General features: G+C 48.9%; 6 protein-coding genes and 1 pseudogene across 6 annotated transcripts, besides 11 other annotated features; all 7 read right to left on the minus strand.

Annotated features, from left to right (window-relative positions):
* Positions 1 to 21: a sequence feature (AT_rich).
* Positions 1 to 12953: part of a sequence feature (heterozygous, Esmeraldo-like haplotype) that runs on past the window's edge.
* Positions 96 to 118: a microsatellite.
* Positions 321 to 3350, minus strand: Tc00.1047053511751.200 (epsilon-adaptin, putative; the record flags this gene model as incomplete). Its single annotated transcript, XM_813413.1, has 1 exon — positions 321 to 3350. One exon carries the CDS (start codon positions 3348 to 3350, stop codon positions 321 to 323), a length of 3030 nt encoding a protein of 1009 aa, XP_818506.1.
* Positions 3381 to 3422: a microsatellite.
* Positions 3522 to 3555: a microsatellite.
* Positions 3689 to 3717: a microsatellite.
* On the minus strand, positions 3947 to 4555 carry Tc00.1047053511751.205 (uncharacterized protein; the record flags this gene model as incomplete). Its single annotated transcript, XM_813424.1, has 1 exon — positions 3947 to 4555. The coding sequence occupies one exon, from the start codon at positions 4553 to 4555 to the stop codon at positions 3947 to 3949; it is 609 nt and encodes a 202-aa protein (XP_818517.1).
* Positions 4807 to 4854: a sequence feature (AT_rich).
* Positions 4936 to 4993: a sequence feature (A-rich).
* Tc00.1047053511751.210 (hypothetical protein, conserved) lies at positions 5103 to 5912 on the minus strand (the record flags this gene model as incomplete). The annotated part of the gene is made up of 1 exon (XM_813414.1): positions 5103 to 5912. One exon carries the CDS (start codon positions 5910 to 5912, stop codon positions 5103 to 5105), a length of 810 nt encoding a protein of 269 aa, XP_818507.1.
* Positions 6102 to 6139: a sequence feature (AT_rich).
* Positions 6238 to 6262: a microsatellite.
* Positions 6324 to 7886, minus strand: Tc00.1047053511751.220 (hypothetical protein, conserved; the record flags this gene model as incomplete). Its single annotated transcript, XM_813415.1, has 1 exon — positions 6324 to 7886. One exon carries the CDS (start codon positions 7884 to 7886, stop codon positions 6324 to 6326), a length of 1563 nt encoding a protein of 520 aa, XP_818508.1.
* Positions 8262 to 10448, minus strand: Tc00.1047053511751.240 (annotated as a pseudogene).
* On the minus strand, positions 10702 to 11838 carry Tc00.1047053511751.250 (hypothetical protein, conserved; the record flags this gene model as incomplete). Its single annotated transcript, XM_813416.1, has 1 exon — positions 10702 to 11838. The coding sequence occupies one exon, from the start codon at positions 11836 to 11838 to the stop codon at positions 10702 to 10704; it is 1137 nt and encodes a 378-aa protein (XP_818509.1).
* Positions 12001 to 12135: a sequence feature (A-rich).
* Positions 12263 to 12953, minus strand: Tc00.1047053511751.260 (hypothetical protein, conserved; the record flags this gene model as incomplete). The annotated part of the gene is made up of 1 exon (XM_813417.1): positions 12263 to 12953. A coding segment is annotated over one exon (691 nt), but the record flags the coding sequence as incomplete, so codon positions are not given.

A 12953-nucleotide genomic window follows, 5' to 3' on the forward strand; every position in this document is an offset into this window, starting at 1 on the left:
ATATATATATATATATATAATGAATAGGCGCGAAAAAATGCATCTCTGCTTGTTACTTGCATTCAAATAACAGACACAAACACAAAGATACAGAGAAAAAAAAAAAGAAAAAAAAAAAGGAACCCTCGGCTCACGGCATACAGAGATACGCGTATCAAATCTCACACTATCTTTGTCTCCGTGCCTTTTACATGACTATGTAACTAAAAATCCGCTAATGCAGTTTCTTTCAAACCATTGTCATATACCCGGATGGAATGAAGTTACAAATGATTTCTTTTTTCCAAAAAAAAATATGCGGGGCATAACACGCCACGGTGTTACGGTGCAGATAGGGCGTGTGCCACGTATGCCGCAAATCCCTTGTCATCTGCCCGTACTTTCACGTTGGCAGCGTTGGGACCCACAACGTCAACGTGGCACAAGACTGGCTTCCCCGTGCCAATTAACTTGGCAGCCGTAATGAGTTCATTGCGGATCACCTCCACCACACGCAGCGACGCTCGCTCCAACAGCAGGTTTTGTAAAGACTGCGGCGTCAAAGGAGCGGCAGAACTCATCTGCAGCTTGCACTCCTCTCGGAGGCCTACCCAGGTTTGTCCGAACTCCGCTGTTGTCATCTGCGCTGGTGGCCGTAGAATGTCCCTCGCAGATAACGCCCTTGACACCGAGGCACATTGCGGGTCGCCTGGAACGGCACTACGATAAGTGATCTCCACTTTTACGCGACCTTCTTTCGGAAATCCAACAGGTAAAACTTGCATTTCCAGTTCAACCGGTTGATTCGCCTGCAGTTTATTTAACGTTACCGCGGTTCCATCAACCGTAGCGGACGTTGCAGAACATGAGACAAAGCGAAGCGTACAGTTTGGGGGAGCCCTCATAGAAATAACAACGTTCTCCACCCCCACTTTCGCCACAAATCGCACCACAACTCCTGTTGTTGCCAATTCTCTGACGTACTCCATATGAATGCTAAGTAGGGAACCTGCGTCATTTTCTTCAGAACCCTTCCCAGCATGTACCAACGACTCTGTCGCCCCATTGTGGCCTCGCACAGTCAATTTCTTTTTGTTGCCTACACTAAAGATATCATTTAAAAACTTTTTATTTTTGCTTGGCTTTGAAACTTCACGTGGCATCGGCAAATTTACTGCTGCTGAGGGTGTCGATAACGATGACGGTGCATGCGGGTCCACATGGTGCAGGACCGCTCCTTCAGAAAAACATTCCATCGATCCGGTTGCTTCCGATGCATCGGGACCACCGGCGGTGGGGTTTTCCTCCGTCGGCGTAATATCTTCCTCAAGATTTTTTAGTCCCCACCGCTTCACGGCTGGGCGAATGACAAGTTTGTGCGGCTCCTCCGTTTTAAAGTTCTCCGGATCAAGTTCGTTCTCATTAACGACATCCGTGCGTACCAATTCGTACGCATCGGTACGGAGTGTCTCCTCCTCCTTCACTCCGAGAAGTATTTCCCGCTTTTCGTATGGCCTGGCACCTGCTAACAGGGCCTCCTGTACAATGCCATCGAGAAACCCCATGGATTCATCCAAATCAACTTCCTCGCAGCAGCCGTCCAGCGGAAGTACCTTCTTCATGAGCACTGGCATCTTCACAAGTTCACTAAACTCGTAGCAGCGCTGCTGTATCCAAACGCTACGGCTATCCTTAAAGCGTGTAATAAGATCCTCAACATTGTCAGGCATGGCACCGGCGTGGGCAACAATTTTTATCATAGCCATAATAATCCATCCTCTGGTGTCGGCGCACTCTGCCCGCTCTAACATATCGCACAGACGGTCCAATAGCATGGTGCGGCTTATTCTTTTCGCCAAAAATCCATACTCGCCTATCACCCATGCGGCAACGCGACAAAAGGCCTCGGGTAAATTTTTCTGTGACCCCTCAAGAAGATCAAAGTATGTTTCAACACAAAACGTACGGAAAGCCGCATCCTTTTCCCCATCCTTCCCCTCTCCTTCCACGATAAGTTTCAAAATTCCCTGAATAGTCATCTGAGGAACGTGCTCTGCGGCGCAAAGAAGTAGCTTATTCATCGTCTCAATATACCACACCGCACCAGGGCTAAATCTATCCACCGCATCACATATTCGACGCGTAAATTCCTCTCTAAAATACTTGTCCGTTGTCTGTGAGAGAGATTTCACGAGTCGGGTTACAATGACCTCTACATTGTCCTCGTTGCACATGGCAAGAAGAAGCATCATAGTTTTTCGACGAATGGTGTCATCAGCCTCTTCCAGACAAGCCATGACGACATGCTGGTGTTCATGTGCATATTTTGGGTCAAGCCGAACGATCTGTGAAAGAGCTTGGATGCCGGCATAGCGTAGATTGGCTTTCCTCGCAGAAAGAAATTTCGAAATTGCCTCAGCTGCAAGTTCCACAAGAGTTGGAATGGTGGGAATCAGTGTTATTACACGGATAGCCTCACACATGACGGCATAACCAATAACAAGCCCATTATCTGCCCGTGTGATTACTTCTCTCAGTGCCTCTTCACACTTCCGAGCAAGTGATGGTTCGTCGCCAATAAGTATTGGGAGCATCTGTAGTAGTTTTATCTGAAGCCATGGAGCAGGAATGCCATGATACTCGTACTCACGAGAGAGCCGGTGCTCGCCAATCTGTTTAAGAATTGACAGGAAGATTGAAATAAGTTCGCGTTGAGACGTCGGGTCCGTGCAAATGACATCCGCAAAAAGTGGAAGTGCCGCCCCCATCACGGATGGGTCAGCATCACATAACATTTGGCGGAATATTTTTGTGTCTCCGATAAGACCCTCGGACTTTCTGTAGAAAGCGTGCATGGTTGACACTGCCTTCTTTCGCACTAGCGCGTTGGGGTGACGCAGCAGCCCCACAACCTCCGTGTTGATGGCATTCATCAATTCCAAGCGCACTAGTTTAGAGGCCGCTGTCAGCGCTGCGGCGATGTCAAGGAAGCTACTGGATTTCATGTCACGCTGCAGATTTGAAACGATAAGGTACATGAGATCGTGTTCGGGCCCCACCGTCAGCCACGTGCCAAGGTAGCCGGTCCGCTTAGAGAGAAGGTCAGGACTCGAGGAGAGGTTCACGCAGTGAATATGGGCAAACTCCGCAGAGACACCCAACATTTCCGCATAAAAGATACGCACAACGTACTCTTTGAGCAGACGCTTCTCAATATTGTTTGATGCAAGGGTTTTCTTGAGTTCGGCCAGATCACGTGTGACAATGGCGTCTTCCTCCTGCTTCGACTTGGACTCCCCCACGCTGCGAATGTACTCAAAGAACCCCCGCGAGTGGCCCTGTTGCGTCTGTGCCCGGTACAGCTTCGACATGATACGTGTGTCGGTGAATGTTTATATACCTATGTATGTATATGTATATATGTGTATGTATGTGTATATATACAGACTTTCTAGTAGAACGCAAAATAAACGAAAGCTGCCCTTCTCCCTCCTTTAGGAGAACAATGAAAGGAGCTGCGTGCCGCAAATAGCTCAAGATGTCACACACACACACACACACACACACACACACACAGAGAGAGAGAGAGAGAAGAACAAGAAAAAATAACAACTAAAAGGGATAAGGAGGCACCCTCCAGCCACAACACATGGAAGCCAGATAATTTTTTTAAAGGGGCGGCATGATGGTGGCAATAAGAAAGCAGCATAATAAAATAAAAATAAAATAAAATAAAATGTAAAAAAAAAACCACACACACACGCAAACAAGCGCAAATATAAATTGATATATATAGAAGAGCTAACTCCACTGATTCACATATGAACTGCCCCTTATCCGCTCACAAACTCACAAAGAGCCAAAGTTCATTTAGGGGGTCGATAAGGGCAAACCGACTAGACGCACGCACACCACACCACTGACATGACTGCCGCTTTTCTTCCTCTTCATCGCTCCCGTCAGTAACTCAAAGTCGTGGCGTGGCACAACTTTTTTCTTCCAAAGGCGTCTCTCGAATTTCTTCGCGGCACACGTTGTCAAAGAACTCGTCAGGGCGATCTTCTTGCCACCCCGCAGAGATGAAATTGTCTCTGAAAACAACCATTGCAGCTGTTTGATGCAACACTGATGCCCCGTGACTACTCAACCTGTTATCATCATCAGGAAAACAATCCCTACTTCTATCACCGTCAGTCCTGTTCACTTTCGCCCTCACTTTCCTTGACCACAACTGCTCCGCGGAATCGTTAAATGCGTCAAAGAAAGATAAACTCTGATAAAGATCTGTTTCTGTCTTGGGGATGCATTTGGGTTCGGCGCGGTCAGCACTACACGTGTATCCTGGCACCGCATTCAGTACGGAAGCTGTTTCTCTCCGCCGGTACCCACTCCATTGCGGTGTGTGAGCGGATGCGGTGGGAGCTGTAACTGTCCTCCTGCAAAGACACACGACACGAGGCATCTCATCCCCCAGTTCCTCCAATAAAAACCCAATGAGGCATACTGAGTTGACATCACCGTGTAGCGCGCCGGCCGCCCACTGCAAGATGGCGTCTACTGTCTTCCCTCCATGCATCCTCCCGCAACTTGTTTTCCTCTTCCCCCCGTTTCTCGCTCCGCACGACTACACGACGTGGTGTTGAGATGCAGAAGTGCAGGGACGCAACCCCCTATTCCTCACGAATGATCGGAGCAGAGAATAGATCTTCAAATCGTCTGGAGTCCATCCCGCATCGCTCCTTTTACGCCACCCACCCACCGGTGAGCCCAACACATAAAACCCGCAAAGAAAAACTACAAATACACATTCTCCCCCCTCCCTCCCGGAAAAAAAAAAAAAAAAATTTAACACTAATAATAATAATAATAAAATATGGATGCATTCAAATCAATTTATTTTGGCAGCACATGTAACTCTGGCGTGATTCGCATCCAGCAGAAATAAGAAATCCATTTAAAAAAAAAGAAAAAAAAAACAAGCGGGACAACGTAAAATAATAAAAATAAAAAACAACACCATAAAAATAGATCGTTGCGGCCAACTCAGAAAAGAAAGATGTTTCTACCAGAAGCTCACAAGACAACAAAATGAGAAAAGGCAACTTGACCAAAATCCCATTCTCTTATGAACTCACCTGATGACCTTCTGCACTGGTGCCTTGTTGCTCCCCCGAGAGCGGCGCCTGTTCTCCCGGTTTTTTTTCCTCGCAAGCTGTTCCGTTCGTCGTGGCATTAGGATTCTTGGCGCGAATAAGTTCTGCTGTGTTTCGTATTACCCTGGCAATCGCCTCCACTGAGGCCATTCCACCAATTCCCACATCACCGCATGCTAAACGTTTCCTCACAGGCCAGACGATCTGAAACATCGCCTCATCCAAATTGCTGGGAAGCGCCGTGATGTAGCCGTCGGTCTCGTCAGTGTCCACTCTCAGTCCCACAGGAGTCAGAGCATACCAGGACTGTAATGTTTTTAGCTGCATTGCCGTCACCGGATGTGTCCACATGGCGGTGTTCATTGATGGACACAAAATCACCGGCTTCTTCTTCACCTCCCACGATCGCATAACACAAGTGACCAAGTTGTCGCACAAACCGTTTGAGAGCTTTGCAAGACTGTTGGCGTCCAAAGGTGCAATGACGACAAGGTGTGCCCATCGCCGCAGTTCAATGTGCATAACAGCATCATTCATTCCTTGCCATTCCCTCCACTCATCCTCGTCCGTGAGAATGTGATGCAGAGGCAGTTCTCGGGCAGGTTTTTGTGCTCGATTCAAGAAGTGAAACGCGCTTTTGGTAGCGGCAATGCGAACCTGATAAGATTCGTTAAAGAGCTGGTCTAAAAGTAGGCCCACTTTTACAGCGGCAATACTACCCGTCACCAGGACAAGAACGTTTACAGGTGTCTTTGCGGCCGCCATCCAATGTGTAATCATAAAATATCAGCAGCCAACCCTGCAGTGTATATGCCTTTTCTTGCCTGTGTGAAATCTCTCTTCTTTTTTGCTGATGTTGTTGTTCTTGTTGTTCTTTCCCTTTCGTTTTCCCCCCACACGCTCAAACTTCCTTTTGGTTATGTAGGGACAGCAAAGACCAAAACAACACGCAAAAAATTCATATACATGTATAAATTATGAAAATAAAAATAAAATAAAATAAATTACGTGTCCATGTGTATGCATGCGCATTTGCATAAATACCCAAGTATTCAACAGGTGCTCCATTCTCATTGTAAAAGGAAAAACAAAACAGAAACCGTTGTGCTTTTGTTTTTGTTTTTGTTTTTCTCTTTTATGTATGTAAAAAGCAGAAGGACGACAGATGATTCTGTAAGTCAATAAACGCGTTTAAAAAACCTCTTCTCGACTTCCTTTCTTCAGCACCTCGATAAGCTCCTCAATTTCTTCATACTCCGCACACAACTGCTCCAACTCGGAAGGACTAAAGTAAACCTCCGTGTCACTGGCCCGCTGCAACACTTCCTTCAGGCACTTTAGACGCTCCTCTGTGGCCGCCTCGGGCCCATAGTAATGCCTGACCATCTGTGCCGCATACTCCTTCGTAAATTTCCCCATGTACAATCGCATCGTAACGAAACCTGGGCGAACGATGGCACTGTCGAGTCGCTCAATATGATTAGTTGTCATAACAATAATTCGCTTGGGGGCGTCAAGAATCCCGCCAAATGCTTCCAATAGTCCTTTAGTCGTAAGTGCGTCCTTATTCGGTGGGCAAGACGCCTGTTTCCCTTGACTCTTCTTCGCTGTGCTCTTCGTCTTGTTTTTAAGCATGAAATCCGACGTGGCGTCGGCATCTTCCAGGAGATAAATGAGTTTTTCCGGACGAAGCGAGACCTTCCAAAACTGGCGATTCTTGCACACCTCAAAGAGCTGATCGTGCATGCAGGAGATGAGTTCTTGGTTTGTGCGAACCTGAGAAAGAGGGATGGAAAAAATGTGACGCCCCGTATGCTGCGCAATGGCCTTCACCAGGCTGGTCTTGCCCGTGCCGGGTGGCCCATGCAGCAGCAATACGAGTTTGTGGGGAAAGCCTGGCACCGCAAACCGGCCCGTTTTGCTTTCAAACTGATCGATCAGCGCTATCAGTTTTTCCTTCTCCGGAAAGAAGAGGGAGCTAAAAGACTTCATGTCGTACAGGGGGTAGCGCAGCACTCTTGTCAGGGCACCATCCTTACCGCCGAGGGTATCTTTATTTCGAGTGGGCTGGTAGAGGTAGCGCTTCCTGGTCGATGTCTTCTCAAGGCTCTTCACATGCCACTTCAACGCAGCCTGCACAAACGCCAACACTTTATCGCCCTCATCGCGGCCTCCTGCCTTTTCCTTCAAAAAAACCTCCCGCATCCGGGCCTTTGTTCGCAACTTCCCTCCCTTCTCTCCACCGCCATTCGCCACGACGCCCTTCGAATTGGAAGGCGTCTCATCCTCCGACTCCCGTATGAAAAAAGCAATGCCGTTCCCAAGCCGGACGCTCTCCCTTAAGGGGCGGCAGAAAAGCCTAAAGTCCTCCTCCAACACCTGCGCCATGGTCTTCCTATCAGGCCCGTCGCTGTGCGACACCATATTGTACACAACTTCACCACTCGAGTAGAAGGGCTTCAACTCATGGCTGATGTAACGTTCAACAGCCTCCTGCAGAACCGACCCTTCAGTCAAATCCACTGCCCGTTGATATCGATCGGTCAGGCCGTGTTGAATTATTACTTCCGCGTCTTTGGGAAGAATCCACGCAATAAATTTCTTTACATAAGCAGGCCAAATAACAGAAAAGAACCTCGCCACCCAATTTGACACAAAAGGAATAGTCATGGCAATGAGCATGTCGATCAGACTGTTGCCTGTTCGCCAGGCCGACATGAAGTTAAGATTCAGAAGCGATGTGTACGCGTCCATAGCTTCCTGTCTTCTTCTTCTTGTTGTTGTTTTCTGTTTTTGCGCGACTTTTGCTTTTGCCCCTGTGTGGCCTATTCTCTCAGCTACTCAATCGTGTTCTTCCCTCTCACCAGCCTGTTTATCTCTAATATTTATTGGGCTGAATTAATTTTTTTATTGTTTTTGTTGTTGCGAGAAGGACAAACGCACACACACACACAAAAAAAAAAAAAAACGCATCTACTCCCCAGCGCAGTAAAAATAGAAACGCACAGAACAGGCACAAACGCACAAAGGCAAAGGAAAAAATTAATTAATTAATTCATAAACAACAAAAAAGCACATGTTTATTGACGTGCACAGAGGGCGGGCGCAGACAAAGTGTACACATCTTTCCTTCAGTCATCGTACTCCTCAATGTCTTCTCCATCGGGAAGTAACGGCAGCGGGGCGTTGGGGTCGGAAGCCGCATCGTCCAACAGGTCGTCGCCATCTTCTCCATTGTCATCGTGACGTTTGACAATAAAAAAGTGTTCCGCACGGACAGGAGGCCTTTCGACCAGGCCACAGCAGAGTATTTTGTACCGCAGCAGTAAACACGGCCGTTTCTGCAGCGATGGGGCCCTCCTTTCCGGAAAGGAAAAGAGAGTCTTCTTCGGCCCTGGCGGCTTGAATGAGGTTTCCACAGGTCGCCTTTTAAACGACTCCACGTTACTCGATAATGCCGTCGCATTGCCATCGAGTACACCGCGGGATGCAGTCGGCGGGGACCAGTCAAGCACGATGCATCTCGCATACGGGGCATACTCCAGCAGCACTGTTTCCAACGAGGCACACCTGTTAACAAGCGCTGGAAGCGTTTCCCGCAGAATATCGGCATCCGCGCCTTGCCATGAGCCGCCACCCATTGCGCGTGGTTCAATACGCCGCAGAAACTCTTGGCGCCACTCCTGCTCCGTAAAGTCAACTTTGTGCTCCTCGTCTCTCCCCCTTTTCCTTCCAAATTCATCTTCAAGGTATCCCCCACCATCATGCCGAAACCGTTTTCGTGTTGGTTCCACATCTCTTAGACGCGGGTAGGCCATGGGCTGGTATGGCGGCGGACGCTGTGCCACCAATGCAGCTGGAATGCAAACATCCTTGTGGCAAACCTCGTAGGTCTTGCCAAATAATACCAGGGCCATAAGATCTAACCCTATGACTCCCATGCCATCGCTGTCATCATCAGACGCAAGACGTGCAGTGTGTAGCTCTGCACCGGTTTGCCTACGTCTACCAAATACTTCTGCAGAACGCATGGCATCCGCAGTGCTTGCGGCAGCAGCACAAACAGCATACTCCTCCATTTGGTCTGGACGAAAGTAAATCGGCATGTTGTTTGTAATGTAACTAAACAACTTCTCGGGCTGAATGTTTAGCTCCTTGGCCACAGAAGACACCGTGTATTTCTGCGTGAGTACACGTGCTGTGGCATGTGCCACATCGAGATACTCATCCCGGAATGGCACCGCCTTTTCCACTTCTTCTTCAAAAACCCTTTTCCGGAGCCAGCGATGATTGCAGCGTGCAGGTCACCGCGCTAACGTTTTCGTGATCATCAACGAGATCCATGACATTTTTCGGTTTCTTTAATTTTGGCCGTGGTCCTTTCTTCTTCGGCGTCCCAGCCGACGTCGACAAGAACGCCGCTTCATTCAGGCCCCTTTCCCCCAAAAGGCAACGCCATTGCACCTGAAGTAACGCCTGACGGATATCGCCATTGCTGTGTTCGCACAAAAAATCCACATGTTCATCAGAAATATGACATCTAACGCCACATGTTTGCCGTCTTTTCTCCATGCGCAAGACATCCTTGACGCGTATCGTCAAGTTACGCGTTGTGATTGGGGTGCAGTGGAAAGAGTAGATGCATGGATGTGTGAGAACACGAGAGGGAAGCAGCTTCCCCAGTGCCACCTTATCGCTGTGCGTATCGTGTGTCGTGAGGACAAAAAGCACAAAGTGACGCCGTAAGATCGAGCCATCCAATGCGTTCGGGCCATCTCCAGTACAATTTCCTAAAAACTCAGTGCGCCTCCATGCGTCATAGTGGTCAAGAAAACGTAACGTGCGTGCATGAAGGGGCGACATCAGCGACTCGCCATACAACTTCATCACACGGGCTACCACGCGCGGCTGTTGCCGACTTTGAGCTTCACACGGCCGCTGCGCTCGGTCCTTCACATCACTGGAGTCATCCGCAGAAACCGACGATGCGGAAAGCTTTGACTCGCACGGGTCGTTTCCCGCCAATTGATGTTCCGTGAATGTATCCATGAGGAAACTGTAATACTGCTGCGGCGTTGACTCGCAGGAATGCAGCACCTCGACGAGTAGGGGACGACCAACAGCATCGCGTTGCTCCCGAAGCATGGCCCGCACAGAGGTGAGTTTACCCGAGCCTGTTGGGCCATACAGGAGGAGAACACTCGGCGGTCGCGTGCCGTCCCGCATGCCGGAAATGAGACTAAGAAACGCAACTTTTTTTTGACGGCTCCAAGCCACGGACCTGGTGTCTTCTGGGGCATACGCTTCGTGCAGCATTCCTCTTCAATTACGCAAGAACCACGAGAACAGAAAAACAACAAGACAGTAAAAAAAGATATATTGCTTGCATTCTGCACGACAGAAAAAAAAGAAACGCAGACACGGAATTTTTTTTCCTCCGTTTTTTTTTTTTTCCTTTTTTGTCGTGCATCTGCCAATTTACCGAACGGCTTTGTGATGGATGTCAGTCTGCCTGCCTGTGTGTGGCGGGACTGTCACTCCCACCCCTCCCATTCGCGTATCTTCTCCTTCACTCAGGGCGAACCAACTGAAAAGGATCCTCCGTCTCAAAGTGCGTCCAGACAGTGGTGTCATCTCCACCGGCGACCGCCAAACCCAATGTCTCGCGTCGCCGCTTCTTCTTCTGCATGTAGCGTTCACTCCCAGACCGCAGTGGCTCCACACTTACGGGAAACGAGAGACGCCATGCGTGAAGCATCATCCGTTGCCACGCCTCTATCGCGCCTATTTCGTTAGGTGCGTTGATCGACTCCGTTGCACCAACAGTTGCCACCTCCTCAGCCCCTGTTACTTTTGGAGCGACCCGCGGCGTTGGAATTCTCGCGTAGGTGACATCACCAAGAATGGGGAAGCCGATTGCATGGCAATGCACTCGAAGTTGGTGCCGTCGACCCGTTCGCGGAAATAACGCAACTTTTGTCACTGGCACGGGGCAACCCGATGTAGGATGTGTCATGTACCCACGCTGCAGCACACTCAAGTAGGTCACGCTCCCCCGCGCATCCCTTCCGTTTACGGTCATCCGAAAGCCCTCATGGTCGGTCGTGTCGTACCCCACAGGGAGGTTCACCTCAAGAAGAGTGGCGCAGCAATCGGCATTCTCTCCCTCTTCATGTCCGCTAGCCTCAATCACACACTTGCGAATAAAACAAACGCCTGGCACGTCATCCATTGAAACCCTACGAACATGACTGGCGTAAGGGGACCCACGAAGAAAATCCACACCGGTGTCAGTGTCCAGTTTTTTTTGCATGGCAGAAGTTGTTGGCATCATCCCAAAAAGAACTGCCAAATAGGCCTTCCGTGTCGTGCGCATCTCAAAGCAATGTGCAAGTCGCGCTGCCATTTCCCTCGAAAAGGCGACACACAACACACCGCTTGTTGCATAATCCAACTGATGCACAAACTTCACCATTTTCTTTTCTCCCCTGCGCCTGCCTGCAGTCCGCGTCGTATCGTCCTCCTTTTCTACGCCACCACCGGCGTTGTTGTCGGCACAACCACCCTTTGCGAGGTACGCCCATGCCCATTTCTCCACCGTCACGGGACACGCCTCCCCGTCCATGGGGACATCGTGCGGTTTGTTCACAACGACAAGCTCCTCATTTCCGTAAATCACGCTAAAAGAAGCATCACACCATGCCATAAGTGACACTCACACACACTCACACAGAGAGAGAGAGAGAAAGAAAGACAACCGCTCAGTCCCCCATTCTTGTTATTTCCCAAGTTGGATAAAAAAGCAAAGGGCGGCAATGAAGCGGCTGCAGTAAACAGGAAGGCAATGCGACGATAGATGCAACAAGGGAAAAAAAAAAATAAAAATAAAAATTTAAATAAAAAATTTCAAAAGAAAAAATTCAACAAAAAAAAAAAAGAAAAAGAAAAAGAAAAATTCAATTAAAAAAACGGTAAAAACAACAACAATAATAATAATAATAATCTCATACAGTAAATAATTAATGTCCTTCGCACACGCTAGAAAACAAGTGCGGATGATTATAGGGACAAAAAAAGAAAGGAAAAGAACGCCATCCTCATCCCCCCTGCAAAGCAACACACACGCCGCGTCATTCTACCGCCCCTCCCTCGTGTGTGCATGTGTCCGTGTGTTTCTCCTCCACATTTCCCCTCCCGACTGATGTACAAATCCGTTTTACCCTTTCATTATTCTCGTCGTTCCCATCCGTGTGTTCGCCTTGCGAGTTCCCAAGTTTACAACTGGGGGATCGAGCACTCTTCACACCACGCTGGAGGTGTTGCTGTTGTTGTTGCTGCGACTGCGGCTGCGGCTGGTGTGCCTCCTGCTCACAAGCGGCTGTTTGTACCTGCCGCTGCATTTCCTCAAAGGAAACAAAGTCGTTACCACTTAAGACGTCACGATTCTCGCTAAAGCGCCTCGGCCTCGCGGATCCCTTCCCAGGGCTCTCGTCTTTCCTCCTGTTGCTTGTCGGCACGGCCACCCCCAAATGCCGCTCGTAACGCTCCCGCCATGCTTCAAATGCAGCCGTGACAACATCGGCAAGCGCCTCCTCGCGCACCATAACAAACAACATCCGCTCGCCATACTCACTCGGCAAAAACAGGGGACTCACACGTGTTCTTGGAAGCTTGAAAGCACCAATCTCAATGTTCTTTGGATTGTAAAATGTGACTTTGTTAATGGGATCGTCCGGAAGACCGTTATCGTCAAAGCTCCCAAATGTAATCACAACAAACGAGACAATCAACGTCTTGTCAATCGCATCCCGCAGCACCAAA

This window comes from Trypanosoma cruzi, genomic scaffold, assembly GCF_000209065.1.
Source record: "Trypanosoma cruzi strain CL Brener 1047053517161 genomic scaffold, whole genome shotgun sequence".
Lineage (NCBI taxonomy): Eukaryota > Euglenozoa > Kinetoplastea > Trypanosomatida > Trypanosomatidae > Trypanosoma > Trypanosoma cruzi.